This window comes from Zootoca vivipara, chromosome 7, assembly GCF_963506605.1.
Source record: "Zootoca vivipara chromosome 7, rZooViv1.1, whole genome shotgun sequence".
NCBI classification, from domain to species: Eukaryota; Metazoa; Chordata; class Lepidosauria; order Squamata; family Lacertidae; genus Zootoca; species Zootoca vivipara.
This window is the reverse complement of record NC_083282.1, coordinates 95,181,767-95,198,849: the sequence shown is the minus strand read 5'-3', so window position 1 is coordinate 95,198,849 and position 17,083 is coordinate 95,181,767. Positions and strand designations below refer to the sequence as shown.

Genomic DNA, 17,083 nt, shown 5'->3' with positions numbered 1-17,083 from the left:
GCTAGAGCAGGCACCCCCAAGCTCGGCCCTCCAGATGTCTTGAGACTACAACTCCCATGATCCCTAGCTAACAGGACCAGTGGTCAGGGATGATGGGAATTGTAGTCCCAAAACATCTGGAGGGCCAAGCTTGGGGATGCCTGGGCTAGAGGATGACCTTGGGGGTTCCTTCCTAAGCCTTCTCCCAGCACATCACCAGCTCCTGGAATTCAAAACTGCAAGAGCTGGCTGCCTCCTCAAAGTAACTAGTTCGGGGGGGGGGGAGTAGGAGATCCGGCAGGGCTCTCCCTTAGGTGGCCTCAAGAACCCTTAACAAGCCCCCATTTTTTATTATTACTATTTATTAAATTTGTTAGTCGCTTTATCTTGGCCAAGGCCACTCTCCTGGCTGCCTACAAAACTTCCTCCCCAAGCCAGCAACCCACGTCCGGGCTCCCACATGCAAAATGGGGTGTGCTCCCCGCGGCCCAGTGGCCAGCCCCCTCTTGCGGCGTCCGTAGGGAGAGGTGCTCTGAGCTGACCCCCACACCTCTGGGTTTCAATATAGGGGCCCAGGCGAGCAGCAGAAGCAGAGCAGGAACCAGGCCTCCGTTTAGAAAAAAAAACCCCAAAACGAAAACAGGTTTATTTATACATTAATCCACAGGACAAAATGCCAAATAAATTTAAAAACAAGTCTATAATACAGTGTGACATTCACAGAGAAAGCGCTGCAAAGACAGACATACCACCAGGGTGGAGAGACGGAAGACAGAAATGGGGCGGGGGGGGAGGAGGGAAGGGGGGTCTTCAGGTATCCTGGTTCTTCATATGCTTTGCATAGGATTCGTGAAGGTACTTCTTGTAGGCTGTGGGGGGAAGAGACATGGAAAGGCAGGTCAGGAGGAGGCGGTGGCGGCTGGGGCTTCTGAATGGCTGCTGCCTCCTGAGCAACAGCACCCCCCCCCAAAAAAACCACAAGACACCCCCTTCCCTCCCCCAGGCCATGTCAAATGGGACTGCAATAGCAGTTGGTGGCTGGAGGAAGAGACACACACACCCCCCCCTGGAGGAAGAAACACACACAAAGGACCCAGCGCTGTGGCTTTGATTCCTCCTCCATAGCCCCCCCCCATCCCTTCTGTTGAAGCAACATCCAAGGACTCAAGCGGGGGGCTTCCTTGGGCCTCCAAACTGCCCCCGACACTCCCTCCGGCCCCCCAGTCTCAAGTGTCTCCACCTCCACGTTCCAGAGGACTGTCCCCTGGGCGGGCTGTGTAAAACCTCTGCACATGCTCCAAGGCACGGATCCTCGCAGCATCCTCTGGGGCTCAAAACGAGGTGACTTCAGAGAGTGGGGAGGAGAGAAAAAGAGATCCAGAGAGGACCCCCCCCCCCCCGAATGCATAATCTGAATCTCGAGACTCTCACCTGTCTGGTCCTTCCAGAGCTCTGCAGCTTCCGTGTTCAGCGGACTCTCGACGTTTGGCTCTGAGGGGAAAGATTTGCTGTCAGGGCAGGGGCTGCGGTTGGCAAAGGCCCAAGACTGACTGGGTGTGTGTGTGTGGGGTCCTTTAACTGCACCCCCTATGCTACAAATACAAGCCAGGGGACTCTTCCCAGCCCATAAACACACATCAGCTCCCAGGGCAGAAGTTGCAGCCAGGAAGATCTTCTGAGCACAGCCCCAGGAATTATAAGAAGATTCCACCTGGGCTGCATCAATAGGAGTATAGCATCTAGACCAAGGGAAGTAATAGTAATATAGAGGAGGGTGAAAGGTTGTTTTCTGCTGCTCCAGAGAAGAGGACACGGAGCAATGGATTCAAACTACAAGAAAGAAGATTCCACCTAAACATTAGGAAGAACTTCCTGACAGTAAGAGCTGTTCGGCAGTGGAATTTGCTACCAAGGAGTGTGGTGGAGTCTCCTTCTTTGGAGGTCTTTAAGCAGAGGCTTGACAGGCATATGTCAAGAATGCTTTGATGGTGTTTCCTGCTTGGCAGGGGGTTGGACTGGATGGCCCTTGTGGTCTCTTCCAACTCTATGATTCTATTCTGGGTGGGAGACAAAGGAGGGGCCGTGGGGGCGAACAGATGCAGGTTTTCATAGAAACGAAAAGCCGGAAGGGATCCCCAAGGGTCATCTAGCCCAACCCCCTGCAATGCATGAATTGTGGCTAAATCAGTTTTGGGTCTTCAGTGCCGCCATTGAAGGAAAAAATGAATGAGGTGTGGAGAACGGCTTTCATGGTGGAACAAGCAAGAAAGATCATGCAAGCCCACCTTGAATTCTCAGGACAAGACCGGGTCGGAGTTCTTCAGGCAGAGCAGCAAGCTAGTGCCAGTTGTTTCACTGGGGCTGGAGGGGCCTGGCTGGACCCCAGGCCAGGCTAGGAGTTGGAGGGCAGAAGCAGCCCCCACCCCCCAGCCCAAGGCCCAGAGCACAAATTCTGACTCACCTCCCAGCAGACTCTGGATGGAGAGAAGGATGGTTCGGACGTCGTAGAGAGCAGACCACTTGTCCTTGAGGATATCCAGGCAGATGTTCCCCTGCAGGTCCACGTTGGGGTGGTAGCAGGGGGTCAGGAATTTGACGGTGGGCGCATTGTAAGGGTACCCACTGGGGAACTCCAAGGACAGCTTGTACCTCAGGTCTTCATACACCTTTTTTGGGAAGGGGGCGGCGGAGTTTGGGAGAAGAGCAGAGAGGCATAAATCAGATACTTGAGTGGAATTTCGCATCCCCTGCGTTCCACCTCATTATAAATAATTGCATTTATATTTCACCTTTTCCAAAGGAGCTCAAGGGAGTGGACATAGTTCTTCCTTTCCTCATTTAATCCCCGCAACAACCCTGCGAGGGAGGCTAGGCTAAGAGGCAGGTGACTAGTCCTCAATGTGAGCTTCATGGCCGAGTGGGGATTCAAGCCCTGCTATATCCCCGTCCCAAGCCTGACACACTAACCATTGCACCATGCTGCCTCTCTTTGCCTCATGCCTCAAGGCAAGATACCCAACTCCGCTTGCTTCCGCCTTTTGCCATCACTGTTTGTGGGCTTCTAACTGTTCACTGTGAGAACAGAACGCTGCAGGAGATTCGGGACCCCTTGGACCTCAGGCAGCAGCCATTCCCTCTTGCCTTCTGGAGATCCTGTTAAGCACTTGAAATCTGGCAGCAATTTTCCTAGATGGCTCATTTTCTGGGAGATTGGATTCAATCTCCAAACTGCTCTGCCCTGAGTGGCAGGACCCAAAAGGCTTCTGACGACAGGGGCCTAAACTTTAGCCTCTGCCTTCTAACCACAGGATGCGGGCTAAATACATGGCCATAACAGAATGCACTCTGTTAAATTAGCTAAAATGTATAGAATGAGTGATAAAAGTTGCTGGAAATGTAAAGAGAAAGATGGTGAATTTTATCATATGTGGTGGACATGCGAAAAAGTTAAAAGATTTTGGGAAAGTTTATATAACGAATTGAAAAAGATGTTTAGATATACTTTTCCAAAAAAACCAGAAGCATTTTTGTTAGGAATAATGGGAGGTGAGATTAGAAAAGAAGATCAAACACTGTTTATGTATGCAACAACCGCGGCTAGGACTTTGTTAGCCCAAAAATGGAAATTACAGGAATTACCTACAATTGTGGAGTGGCAGATAAAAATGATGGACTATGCTGAACTTGCTAGATTGACATGCAAGATTCGTGACCAGGGGGAGACAAGGTTTCAAAAGGACTGGAGTAAATATGTGGACTATATGGAGAAAAACTGTAGATCATTAAAAACTCTCGCAGGATTAAAATAAACCTTACGAATTGACCAATATGTCAAAAAAGGAACTGCAAAAAAGGGAATTAACAAGAAACCCGCATGAAGGGAGGGGGGAAGTCATAGCTTGGCGGAGCAAGGTAAAAGATGTGAATATAAGATTTTGTATAAAAGATTGGTTTTGTTAATTTGTTGAATTTGGAAAACTGGAATAAAAAATGTATTTAAAAAAAATAAAATAACAGAATGCACTCTGCATGTGCTCAGAGGTCATGTTGCATTGTATGTTCCCAGGTCTGTACAGCACTCCAGACACTGCCAAGCACCCGGGACCCTCAGATGGACATTTTTGTTCCTAGGACAAACGGATGAGAGCAGCCTGGCTCATTTGGTGACCCACAGGGTGGCTGCAACTTGCGCATGGGGGAAGGCCCCCTCCTCCCGAGACCCTGGAGAGCTGCTGCTGCTGCCTCCGCTGGTGTAGATGAGGCTGACCTCGAGGCCAAAGGCTCGGTGCGAGGGCTTCCGAGGTTCCCAGCGCTCCTGCCGACCCAACTCACCGTCCCAGTGGCTCCATTAATGGTCCCGATCCACTTGAAGAGGTTGTCTGATTCTGGGAAGGCCGAGATCCCTTTATCCCCAGACATCTGTGTGGAGAAACAGGCTAGAGTGGCTGCAGAAAGGGGTTGCTGGGGGACGCTTTGCAGTTGGCTGGAAGCAGCAGGGAAGGTTGCCTCACTGAGGAGGGTGCAGGGTGAGGAGGGTGCCCTGGCCGGCCGGCCCACATTTCTCCCCTGGGGCAACAGGGTGCCCAGCTTCACAAGCTGCCCCTCCATTACTACTGCTTAGGGAAGTTTTTAATGTTTGAAGTTTTATTCTGTTTTTTAGTGTTCTGTTGGGAGCAGGGCAGGGTATAAATAATAAAATTAAGTATTATTATTATTACCGCCCACAAAACCCTCAGCAACAGGGGCCAGTTTACCTAGCAGCTTGCCTTGCCTCCTATCTGCCCACTCATCCGCTTCAGACTGCGAATCGGGCCCTGTCACAGGTGCCCCATGATGCCCATTTTGCATTTGTAAGAACTTGATTTTTCAGGACAGCATCTGCACTTTGGAACTCCCTGCCTCTTGACATGAGGCAAGTGACTTCACTGCATGCTTTATGGTGCCTGGGTGGGATATATATATATTTAATCCCCCTACCTTGTTTTACTGTATCCATGTGGACTTCGTATTTTGTTTGGTTTGCCCTTGGGCAAGATAAAATGACTAACAATTTCAACAAATAATAACGACATAGTTCTTGTTTAGACAAGTGGATGTGTTTTTCCACAGCGCATTGTTCTTGTAACCTTTTGTGTTTTAACTTATTGCTGTATTTTTTGTGGGATCTGTTGTTCTTTTGACTTTTTCCTATACTGCGCTGAGGTTTTGAGCTACAATCAAGTGGGGGTATAAATTTAATGAAGCAAGCAAAGAAATAGATGGAAGGTGATGCCCCAGCCAAGCAGCACCCAGGGGGGCTGGTTCTGTTCTGGGGTGCTCAAGACATTCAATGTGGATCTTTGGCCTTCTCCGGCAAAGCCAAGGCACCCCATCCCCCCTTTACTCCACAGGTGTCGGGACCCTTAAAGGGCATCCATCCTGGGCTGGTCAGAAGGCAGGAAGCTCCCCCTCCCCCCCCCGCCTGGGCTCTCCAGCCAGAAGCAGAGCAGCAGTTAAAGGGCTGCTGAAAGGGCGACTCACCATCAAAGTCATCAGCTCCTGCTGCAGCCTGTGAAGCGGAGACGGGGAAAACAGGGTTAGGCCGGCAGCAACAGGGCGGGGTCCTGCACACGCTCAGGAGCCCCCTTACCCCCGCAAACAGGAAGAAGCACGGAGATACTCTGCACGCGCCCGGGAGCCCGACGGCCTACTCCCTTCCCCCACCGACAGGAAGTGCCGCCGAGGCACTCTGCACGCGCTCAGGAGCCCCTTTACCCCCGCAAACAGGAAGAAGCACGGGGGTACTCTGCACGCGCTCAGGAGCCCGATGGCCAACCTCCTCCCCCCCTTACAGGAAGGGCCGTCGAGGCACTCTGCACGCGCTCAGGAGTCGGCCGCCCCCTACCTGCTCCGGACGGAGCCTCGGGCGGCGGCGCCGCCGGGCTCGGCCGCCTTCCTGGAGGCTGCGGCTGCGGCGGCGGCGCCGGGGTCGGTGTTTTGCGAGGCCATGTCGGGTTGAGCGGTCGTCGCCTGCGCTGCGCCCTCTCGCTCGTCAGCGGCCGAAGTTTGAATGTTGCAAAGCTCCGCCGGCGCGGCCAATCAGCGCCGCGCTCGCGTTCGATTCGCCCAATGAGAGCGCGCGCGCCGTGGGGGGCGTCCTGGAAACGGGCGGCGGGCGCGGCGGGATTGGCCGAGGGGCTCGGCGGGGGAGGCCGCCCATTGGCCGACTCAGAAAGAAAGGAAGCCGGGGGAGGATTTCTTAAAGGGGCCGCGAACATAAATGGAAAGAGCCTCGCCCGCCCAGGACTCCGTGCCCTTCCCCCAAAGGCTCTCGGGAACTGTAGTTCGGATGTGTGCGCGTGGAAGTGATGTGTTTTAAATGCATGGCGTGCGATCCGCCCTTATTCAAGACTTGCACTGGCCTACCTCGCAGGGGTGCACTGTACTGGTTTATTTTTTAAAACCTTGTGCGCAATTCTCGTTGCTTCACCTCCCGAAAGGATTTGAGAGAGCTGGGAAAGGGCAAGCGAAACGATCAAGGGGATGGAGCAACTCCTTGATGAGGAAACATTGCAGCATTTGGGACTTTTTGGTTTAGATTTAGAGGAAAAGGATGAGGTGCTCCGGTGAGATGATGGGGGGGGGGGGCAGAATGGACAGGCCTGTCACATTCCTCCCAAGGCAACTTGGCTGCTCCAGTATCCCCCCCCCTAACTCCCTGCCTTCTCTTCTTCTCTCCAGCCAGTTCCACTCACCTTTCTACTCTCCTCCCTTTTCTTTTCTTTGGCTCCTCCTCTCTCCACCAATAACTTTCCTCTTTCCTGCTTCTGTGTTCCCTGAAACCCAAACTCTGCTTTCCACGCCTTCAAGCACAGCTTCTCCTTCCCGCCGTCCGTTTTCATGGCTTCTTTTTCTTTCTTCCGGGTGTCCTTCGACTCCAGGTCCCATCACCCACAGCCAGCAGGGCCAATGCTTAGGGCTGATGGGAGTTTAGCCCAGCAGGACACAGGTTCCCCAACCCCACCTTCTGACTATACATAAGGGTCTGGGGACTTCTGTTTCAGTGTATCTGAAGAAGTGTGCATGCACACGAAAGCTCATACATATGACAAACTTAAAGGTAAAGGTAAAGGGACCCCTGACCATTAGGTCCAGTCATGACCGACTCTGGGGTTGCACGCTCATCTCGCATTATTGGCCAAGGGAGCCGGCGTATAGCTTCCAGGTCATGTGGCCAGCATGACTAAGCTGCTTCTGGTGAACCAGAGCAGCGCATGGAAACGCTGTTTACCTTCCCGCCAGAGCGATACCTATTTATCTACTTGCACTTTGAGGTGCTTTTGAACTGCTAGGTTGGCAGGAGCTGGGACCGAGCAACGGGAGCTCACCCCGTCACAGGGATTCGAACCGCCGACCTTCTGATCAGCAAGCCCTAGGCTCAGTGGTTTAACCATAGCGCCACCTGGGTCCCTGGGATGACAAACTTAGCTGGTCTCTAAGGTGCTACTGGAAGGAATTTTTAAAATTTTTTTGTTTCGACTACTCAGACCAACACGGCTACCTACCTGTAACTTCTGCTTTACACAGTAAGCCTTGAGAATAGGGTGTGTCATCGCCCGTCCCCCCCCCCTTGATTGGCGGAAGTGGCTGTGTTACAGGTGCACATTAAGACCCCTTTTCTGCATTTGTAAGGACTCAAGTCTTTTCAGGGTGGCAGCCACTTCACTTTGGAACTCCCTGCCTATTGACACCAGGCAGGAGTCTTCACTGTATTCAGCACCTGCTAAAAACATTTTTCTTTAGACATGCCTGTCCAGATGTGTCCAGGTGCTTAGTTAATTGCCAGTCTTAATCTGTTTTCAGTCTAGTGCTATATTAACTTTTTGGAAAGCCTTAAATTATTGTTAATTTTATTGCCTTATAATTTTTGCAAACTGCTTTGAGGTTTTTACAAGCAAGCGCTGTATAAAATTTTATGAAATAATAAATAGTAATAAGTATTATTATTACTCATCAGATTCCCCCTGCCTGCTTCCTTCCTGTGTCCACCCACAAGGGAATTTGCAAAGCTCGTGCTCAGCGGGAGAGAGGAGAAGGGAGCAGCTTCGGCTGCTTTTCCCCTCCCGGAGCTCCACCCCATGGACCTGTGGATCCACCAGCCTGCTGCACATTTGGTTCCGGAACAGCCCTTTCCCTTGCACCCTCCCTGCCTTTCAAGAGAGACACAGTGGGGTCAGGCGGACGTGTTTATTTCCAAACTATTCCTAAGAGCAAGAAGAAGATTAAAGTACAGAAACGGGAAGCAGGTGAGCCCCTGGGAAGGATCCTGTGCTGCATCACTGCCCACGGGTGACCAGGCTGGGCCCGGCGGCTTCTCTCGCCTGCCCTCAGGAAGCACAGTGGGCATCGCAAGCACATCACTGCCAGGCGGCTCGAGGAGGAAGCATGAGGCCCTATGTGTCCTGAGTCCCCTCCAGCGGCTGCGGCTCCCCTTCACTGCGAAGGGTCTCCATGAACCTCCGCATCTTGGCGGTCATCCACGGCGGAGGAGTGAAGGGCTTCAGTTCGTCCATCTTCAGATCCATGGAAGAACTGTGGGAGGAAGGAGGAGAGAAGACGACCCCGTGAAGAGAGGGCAGCTCTTAGGCCACAATGGGACAGGAAAGCCAGCTTAGGACTCTGGCCGGCCTGCCTACCTGCCCCCCAAACACCAGGCACTTGAGACTGTGTAGGTCCTCTGAGACTTGGGGTGCTGGCTCCATGCACAGGGGCAGAATCCGCACCCCAAGCAGGGCCTGCTCTAACTCACCGGTAATCATCGCTCACAGCCAGATCCTGGATGTCTTCTTCCAGGAGGAGATATGCCTTGGGAAGGAGAGAGAGAGAGAGACCGAGGAGTTGCTAGCTACGGCAAGGCTGCAGTTTGCAACCCCCAACTCCCCCTGCAAAGGAGAAGCTAGCCCAGCCCAGCCAGACAGGCCCACCACACAGCTCTCAGGTGCTTGCAAAACAAGCTTGCTTTCTGCTGCTCCAGAGGGGAGGATCCGAACCGGTGGATTCAAAAGACAAGAAGGGAGGTGCCAGCTAAACATTTGGAAGAACTGTCTGAAGCCAAGAGCAGTTCAACAGTGGAACGGACTCCCCCAGAAGGTGGTGGGCTCTCCCTCATCAGAGGTTTTAGAAGCAGAGGTTGGGCAGTCTTCTGTCAGGGATGCATTGGCTGTGGTTGCTGCATTGCAGCTGGGGTTGGGCTGGATGATCCTTGGGTTCCCTTCTGGCTCTAGGAATTCTAGGAAAACTGCATAAAGGAAGCAGCAGAGGCCCTAGATGGCAGAAGATCTCATAAACGCCACTAAATCTGTTGTGCCGTTCAAAGTGCATTCAGTTCTGCTTTCTTCAGGCTTTGGGACGCTCACCATTTTGCCCCCTGTGGCTCTCATGTGCTGCTGTTCGGCCAGCCAGTGCTTGTCTTGAGGATCAGCTGCATACTGGAAGAGAGACGGAAGTCAAGAGGATGCGGGTGATGCATACTGCAATGAAGCAATGCAGGCTGGGCTGTGAGAGACCCCCTAAATGAAAAGCGTGTTCCGTTCTGGGTACCACAATTTAAGGAGGATATTGACAATTGTGGCATTGCAGGGGGTTGGGCTAGATCAGGCACTCCCACACTTCGGCCATCCAGATGTTTTGGGCTACAATTCCCATCTTCCCCGACCACTGGTCCTGTTAGCTAGGAATCATGGGAGTTGTAGGCCAAAACATCTGGAGGGCTGCAGTTTGGGGGTGCCTGGGCTAGATGACCCTTGGGGTCCCTTCCAACTCTACCATTTTGTGATTCTATGAAAAACGGAGAGATGTTGTGCCACCACCCTCAGGGTCTGCTGTGCAAGCGTCTCCTCACATCCTAAGACTTCTCTGCTGCTCAGAGGTGGAAAAGGAGGTCTGAGTTGTGTGTGTGTGTGTGTGTGTGGAAATGAAACACCAAGGTCAATGGTCCGTGTACACACATGTACACACTCAGGGAAGACCACTGAGTTCTACTGCAATCACTCAAAACTCTGTGCACAAAACACAAATACTCAGGAGCCAGAAGGCAGTAATAGGCAGGGAAGGGAAACCACGTCTAGGTGAGGCCTGTCAAAATCGGACAGGTGTGTTTTCTGACAATGCCACCAGCTCACTTCCTCTGTGGTCCAAGGGCAGAGGATGGCGAGGGGCAGAGTCAAGAGGGTTCGAATGACTGACCTTGAACAGGTGGGGGTGCTTGATGTAGAGCCTGCCTCTGGTTCCCCCCATCCCGAGGGCTCTGAATCAGGAACAAAGGGGGGTGGGTTAGAATTCCGAACCTGGTAAATTGCACCCCATCCTTGCCTCCCAGCCATATGCCTAAAGCAGGCCAGTCTAAAGTCCGTTTCAGGGGTCTAATCCGGTTTATCCCGGCGCCTGTGGCAGTTTATCTCCTGGGGTAAAATCCTAAAAATAGCTCCACAACTTTGGTCGGCCCTCACGCATGTTCACTTCATTAAAATCTGGCCCTCTTTGGGGGAAAAATGGACACCCCTGGCCTAAAGCCACCTCAGCCCCCACCTCAAAGAAGCACTGACCAGTCTGTGGTTAACAGCTCAGTACTCTGCTTGTCCCCAAGGGGTGTGTGTGCAAAAATCCACCTGGTTTTCCACCCAGCCCTGTCCTGTGCCCACCTGCCTGGCAAAAGCTTACTTGTTGGCCCTTGACCCAAGGACGAAGGTAGTGGCCTCTGTGATCCGCGAGGGATTCCACTGCAATTCAGCAGCAGGAGGAAAAGGAGAGAAAGTTAGATAGCTCCTGCCTCCCCCCACTACACCCCCACTTCAGGTTTGGCTGCTGACTCTGTCTTACCCTGGCCAAGTCTTAGTGGTAATGGGCACTCAGCACAGGTCCTGAGTGCGAGCAAGATTGTTAAACATGCCCTGCCAAAGGGCCACACAGCAGCCCTCCCCTGCCGTTTGCCTCTGTGTCCCCCCTCCCCCCGGTCCCTGACAGCTGGTATTCAGTAGAACTGGATCTAGCAGAAGAGCTCCCCCCCACCTCCCCCCTTTTCCCCAGGGAGGCTCCGCATAGCAAGGGGCTGGGGGCTGTAGGGCACATCCTACCTTGGGACCATCTCTCTGCACTGGTTCGCAGGACTTGGTTTTCCACCTGAAAGGAGAGAAGGTATCGGAGGTGAGAAACATGCGGCAAAAGGTGGATCTGAAAGGGCTGGACGCTCTTGCTTTGAGAAGACTCAGCCCTGCCCAAAGCCCAACGGGATCAATTGCAGGGCTGATGGCCTAGTCTCTCCGGTGTCCCTCATTTGGGAAGGCCTGTTCCCTCCCCTTCCTGGCTCAATCACGTTTGGGGAAGGGATGCAGCTCAGTGACAGAGCATCTGCCTTGCAAGTTGAAGGTTCTCTGGATCAGCCCCCAGCAGCTCCAGGTACGGCTGGGAGAGACCTCCTGCCTTCTGAGAGCTGCTGCCAGTCAGTGTTGGCAATACTGAGCTAGCTGGACCAATGGCCTGATTCAGCATAAGGCAGCTTCCTTTGAAGGCCTGGCCGCTTTGCTCTCTCTGCTGCTGAACCGACTCCTGCCTTCGTCTCAGCAGGGGCTCTCCAAAGCACTGTGTGTGTGGGGGGGGGGGGAATGGAGGTTGCAGCCTAGATATACCCCTTCAGCCTAGCTGGATGCCACACTTACGTGCTCCCGACTGAAGTCGCTCGGTCGTTTGCCTGGCTCTGTCCTGGAGGCCGCCCTTTCCTCTGAAAAAGGACACCTTTTATTACAGTATCTCTTGGCCAACAGCTGCTCCTCCTGGTGGTGCAAGCGTTGGCCCCACTTGGAGCAGACCTCCCCCCAGCCCACAACAACAGAAGCAGCAAAGCACAGGGAGGGGCCTGAATAATAATAATAATAATAATAATAATAATAATATATTTATACCCCACACTCTGGGCAGCTCCCAACAGAATTAATGATGATGATGATAATGCGATAAAACACCAGACATTAAAAGCTTCCCAAAACAGGGCTGCCTTCAGATAGAATCATAGAGTTGGAAGAGACCACAAGGGCCACAAGGGCCATCCAGTCCAACCCCCTGCCAAGCAGGAAACACCATCAAAGCATTCTTGACATATGCCTGTCAAGCCTCTGCTTAAAGACCTCCAAAGAAGGAGACTCCACCACACTCCTTGGCAGCAAATTCCACTGCCGAACAGCTCTTACTGTCAGGAAGTTCTTCCTAATGTTTAGGTGGAATCTTCTTTCTTGTAGTTTGAATCCATTGCTCCATGTCCGCTTCTCTGGAGCAGCAGAAAACAACCTTTCTCCCTCCTCCATATGACATCCTTTCATATATTTGAACATGGCTATCATATCACCCCTTAACCTTCTCTTCTCCAGGCTAAACATAGATGTTTTCCAAAAGCCAGATAGTTGTTTATTTCCTTGACATTGGATGGGAAGGCATTTCACAGGGCAGGCGCCACCACCGAGAAGGCCCTCTGCCTGGTGACCCTCAGCCCCGGCCTATCTTGAAGGGACTGGAGTTGAGCTCCAGAGTGACCCCCCCCCCGCTGCTTCTGCTTCTCTAACGGCTTCCATGGGTCTCCTACCTTTCTGGGGATGGGGCTTCCCTGCTGGCTCATCTCCTCCTCCATTGGCTTGGCACGCTGGTCAGGGAGAAGAGAGGCTCAGTTGGAAAAGGGGGAAGCATTCACCTCTCCCCACTCTGATGCTCCTGGGCCAGCATTCCTGCTCCCCAAGTCCTCCGCAGGAGGAGGCACAGGGCTGATAGCCGATGGCTGCTCAGAGGCACCCAAAGGTCCCAAGCCCTGGCACGGGAGAGAAAGCACCAGCCCGGTCCCTTGCAGGAGAGCGAAAAGGGCTTCTACCTTCATCGCTGGCACTTCGTGGGGCAGCCTGGCAGCCGACTTCTTGCTGTCGCAGAAGAGGAGCTTGGCCTGCAGGGAGAGGAAAGGGTCAGGCGTGCAGCAGGGGGGGCCAAGGCACCCAGTCTGTGCTTGGCACCCCCTGGAACCCTTAAGATCCTAGGAATTATATGCCAACTGCCAATTGTAGCCGCTTCAAGGCTTCTTAGGGTGCCCACTGGAAAGCAGCAGATGGTTTGGTGGGGCAATGCAAAACTTGGTCATAATATAGATGTGGAAGCATGGGAACGATTGTGGGAAATGGATATAAAATTTATAGCATGTTATAGTCTAAGAGCAAATTATATGAAAAACATATATATCTATGGTGTCTAACACCGAGTAAATTGGCGAAAAATGTGTAAATCTAAATCAAATAAATGTTGGAAATGTAAAGAGAAAGAAGGTTCTTTTTATCATATGTGGTGGTCTTGTAGTAAGGTTAAAGCTTACTGGGAAATGATATATAATGAATTGGAAAGGATGTTTAAAATAACGTTTGTAAAAAAACCGGGAAGCTTGTCTTTTAGAAATTATAGGGGCAGAACTACCAAAACTGTATACTGTAGAAACTTATTCATGTGTGTGACTACAGCGGCAAGAATGTTACTCGCCGCAAAATGGAAAGGAGCAGATGTCCCAGCAAAGGAAGAATGGATAAAAAAACTTATATGCAGAAATGGTGAAACTTACCGGAAGAATAAGAAATCAAGATAACAAACTTTTTATAAAAGAATGGAAATGGTTTATTGAATATTTATAGATAAATGGTAAACAGATTAGAACACTTGCAGGATTGTTGTGATAACCTGCAGTTTTATAACCTGCAGGTTATATTTAAAGTAGATGAATAAATGAGTAAATTAAGTTAATTTGGATATGTAAAAGATATTAAAAATAAATTTAAGGAACCGCATTAAGAAGGGGAAGGAAGTCAAGTTTTGAAATGTGAAAATGATTGTAAATTTAGTGCAATGTATAAACCTGAAAAGAAAGAAAGAATAAATAAATAAAAAGACTAGGGGGGGGGGGGAAATGCAACACACCCCACTCGGCCCTCTGCCAGCAAAACACAAGGACATCAGGACCCTAGTTTTAACAACAGCAGCATGTGGGGAATCAGCAACCTCGAAATGCTGTGGAATTCCTACCCCACAGAGGTGCGTCTGGCACAAAAGAATGGAAGAAGGTCCCCTGCTGGATCAGGGAAGAGTAGGCAGGACTCTCCCCTCCTGGGCCTTCCAGGAAGTGCGATTCGGAAGCATCACTGCCTGCGGCCAGAAGTCATCATCAGCAGTGACGACATGTCTCATTCCCTCTTCAGCATCCTGCTAGGCAGAGGTGGCTTCATCCTGGGATATCCTGAGACCTGCTGGTGTTGCTTTCTGCTCCCGGAGGAGGACCTCCCCCCCCCCCGGGGCACTCATTCCTGAAACTAGGAACACCCTCAGGCACCCACCTGTTCCAGGCAACTCCGGCACGTCTCTTGGATGAGCTGCTCCGTGTCCACATCCTCCCCGACATTCTCTCGCACGTTCCCCGCTGCCTTTTGGAAGAACTTGGGAACAAGAGGGATGGCACAGACCAAATTAGCTGCCCCTCAAAGTGCCACCCACCCCTTCCCTTCCCTCTCTTCCCAAGCTTCACCCGACTCCGCATACTGCGAGGTGGCCCAGCAGCTCCCTCTTACTGCTGCCTCCACAGAAGCGCCAATGGGCTGAGTGGGAGGTGCAGCCCTCGTAGCTGGCAGGGTTTATCCCTCCCTCTCTCCAGGCACCCTGAGGCTGAATGTGGGCAGGACTCCTGCACCACCTCACAAGGCTGGCAGGTCCAGCATGGGCCTTTCCGCTGTTCTTACCTTCATGTATTTGCTGAAGACAGCCTGGATCTCTTCGTTGATGCTGGGCTGCAGGACGGCTCGGAGCAGGTCCATGGAAACCACGGGGTCTGTGAAACTGGACCGAGAGATGGCTGGATGCAGCCAGCAAACACCTGCACACCCCTGGCACAGGCCAGCCCTGGGCTCTGCAGCAGAACGTAAGCAGAACCTGCTGGATCAGGCCAATGGCCCATCCAGTCCAGCATCCTGTTTTCACAGGGGCCAAACAGGTACCTATTAGAGGGGTCCCTCATGCAGGATCTGAGCACAAGAGCAACTCTCCCCTCCTGTGGTTTCCTGCAACTGGTATTCATAAGTGTTGCTGCCTCTGACCACAGAGGCAGAGCAGAGCCATCCTGGCTAGGAGCCCTTGATAGACTCTCCTCCGTTAATCAGTCCCAAGCAGGTGGTTTATTGTTTTGTTCTTCTTTTTATTATGTATTTTGTGTTTTCATCTTGCATTTACATGCAGTGAACCTCCCTGAGATCTCTGGATGAAGGGTGACATACAAATCTCAATAATAATTCATAATAGTAATTATGTGAAGCCATCTGGTTTGGCAGCCATCTCTTCCCTTCTGCAGGAGTGAATTCTGCAGTTCAACACTGTGTCATGTGAAGAAGGACTTTGCTTTACCTGTTCCAAACCTTCCCACCTGCAGCTTCATTGTTAATCTGTCCTGCAGGAAGTGCAGCACCTTGGGCAAAGCAAAGGAGGGGAGGGCAGGATAATGACCTTTCCTTCTTTTGCATAGCGCACGTGCAGAGTTTTTGTGTCATGTGGACAGGTTCCTAATTTGCTTGTTCATTTTTGTTGGCAAGACCAGAGCCTGGAGGCTTGCCTTTGGTTACTTGCAGTGGTGTGTGTGTGTGAGGTCCTTCTCTTGTTCTCCCTTCTTCCGCCAGGTGATCAGCATCCTCGGCCCAGGGGGGATGGAGCTGGTAGCGAAGGGCAGGTGCCGGGGGAGAGACCGGCTTGGTCAGGGCTTCTCCTGCCGCTGTCGCATGTGGGGTGTGTCTAGGGCCGGATTTAGGTTTGATGAGGCTCTAAGCTCCTGAAGGTAATGGGGCCCTTTCTATGTCCAGCTGTCCTTTGTCAACAACAAATTGTCGCTGTTTTTGTGTTGAATAGATGCTATATGGTCATTTATGGACCTAACAGGTATCTCAAGCCATTTGCACATAACAAAATATGTGATATTTTAGGGAGCAGGCTAGAAGGCTATTACTTACATCAGGCCTAGGCAAACTCGGCCCTCCAGGTGTTTTTGGCATACAACTCCCATCATCCCTAGCTAACAGGACCAGTGGTCAGGGATGATGGGAATTGTAGTCCCAAAACATCTGGAGGGCCGAGTTTGCCTAGGCCTGACTTACATCATAGGAGCCTACACAACACTGTTGCTGTAGGTAGGTTTTATTATATTTCCTTTTTATCTTATATTTTGGAAATGTACATCCAGTTTTTTTGGGGGGCGCAGAGAGTGGGGCAAATCCGGCACTGTGTGTGTGTGTGTGTCTTTGTGGGGGGGAAGTTTCTCCCCTCCACCCCCCTTTTCTCTCCCCTCCCCCCTTCCTCCCGCTCACCTGGTCATCACCTGCGACCTCCGTCCCCTCCGCTGCACCAGCCGGTGCTTGATCATGATGTTCCAGGGGCTCTGGGGGACGAGAGGCGCCTCAGTCGGGGGGGTCTCTCTCTCCCCCCCCGGACACCCGGGAATGGGCCCCCCTCCCCTTCTCTCCCCCCCCGGCCTCCCCTTCCGCAGCCCCTCACCGCGGCGCCAGACCCCCCGGGCCAGGCCTCCTCCTCGGCCTCCTCCTGCCCCGCCGCCGCCGCCGCCTCTTCGTCTTCCTCGTCCTCCTCGTCGCCCCGCTCGGGCTCCGGCGGCGGCGGCTGCTGCTCGGTCTCCCGGGCGGCCCCCATCCTCCAGGGAGAAGCTCGCGGGAAGGAGAGGCGCCCGGCAACACGTCATCGCCAGGCGCCGGAACCCGGAAGCGGAGCGGCGTCGCCTTGGCAACAGCGTCCAGGGGGAGGGAGGGGGGGATACAGGGCGCTCCTGAGCTTGGGCAGAGTGCCTCCCCACCTAGACCCACCCCCTCACCTCCAGGGGGATACTTTTATTTGCTTCTCTGGAATTGGAACCCGGAAGGGACCCCCAGGGGCCATCTAGTCTCCCACTCCCTGCCTTGTTTAGGGAAGCTTTTAATATTTGATGAATTATTGTATTTTAATATTTTGTTGGAAGTATAAAGTATGTTGTTGTTGTTGTTGTTGTTGTTGTTGTTGTTATGTTGTTGTT

At 52.3% G+C, this 17,083-nt stretch overlaps 2 protein-coding genes across 2 annotated transcripts; both read right to left on the bottom strand.

Annotated features, from left to right (window-relative positions):
• Positions 1-613: 613 nt before the first annotated feature.
• Positions 614-6,023, bottom strand: UBE2C (ubiquitin conjugating enzyme E2 C). Its single transcript, XM_035122885.2, has 6 exons — positions 5,864-6,023; positions 5,500-5,527; positions 4,312-4,398; positions 2,441-2,645; positions 1,411-1,470; positions 614-848 (listed from the first exon to the last, which is right to left on the bottom strand). The coding sequence occupies exons 1-6, from the start codon at positions 5,965-5,967 to the stop codon at positions 790-792; spliced, it is 543 nt and encodes a 180-aa protein (XP_034978776.1). The 5' UTR covers positions 5,968-6,023; the 3' UTR covers positions 614-789.
• A 2,168-nt stretch (positions 6,024-8,191) lies between these two features.
• Positions 8,192-16,745, bottom strand: DNTTIP1 (deoxynucleotidyltransferase terminal interacting protein 1). Its single transcript, XM_035123927.2, has 13 exons — positions 16,558-16,745; positions 16,371-16,441; positions 14,763-14,859; positions 14,364-14,462; positions 12,869-12,937; positions 12,590-12,646; positions 11,673-11,734; positions 11,091-11,136; positions 10,678-10,736; positions 10,204-10,264; positions 9,375-9,446; positions 8,768-8,823; positions 8,192-8,550 (listed from the first exon to the last, which is right to left on the bottom strand). The coding sequence occupies exons 1-13, from the start codon at positions 16,705-16,707 to the stop codon at positions 8,412-8,414; spliced, it is 1,038 nt and encodes a 345-aa protein (XP_034979818.1). The 5' UTR covers positions 16,708-16,745; the 3' UTR covers positions 8,192-8,411.
• Positions 16,746-17,083: the final 338 nt, after the last annotated feature.

Excerpts from the sequence above, each read along its gene's own strand:
- DNTTIP1 (XM_035123927.2), bottom strand. The coding sequence starts at position 16,707 with ATGGGGGCCGCCCGGGAGACCGAGCAGCAGCCGCCGCCGCCGGAGCCC. Across the intron at positions 11,735-12,589 it reads GAAGCCCCATCCCCAGAAAG|AGGAAAGGGCGGCCTCCAGG; the intron begins GTAGGAGACCCA and ends GTCCTTTTTCAG. Across the intron at positions 11,137-11,672 it reads GCGACTTCAGTCGGGAGCAC|GTGGAAAACCAAGTCCTGCG; the intron begins GTAAGTGTGGCA and ends CTCTCCTTTCAG.
- UBE2C (XM_035122885.2), bottom strand. The coding sequence starts at position 5,967 with ATGGCCTCGCAAAACACCGACCCCGGCGCCGCCGCCGCAGCCGCAGCC. Across the intron at positions 5,528-5,863 it reads CGAGGCTCCGTCCGGAGCAG|GCTGCAGCAGGAGCTGATGA; the intron begins GTAGGGGGCGGC and ends TCCGCTTCACAG. Across the intron at positions 849-1,410 it reads GCTCTGGAAGGACCAGACAG|CCTACAAGAAGTACCTTCAC; the intron begins GTGAGAGTCTCG and ends TTCCCCCCACAG.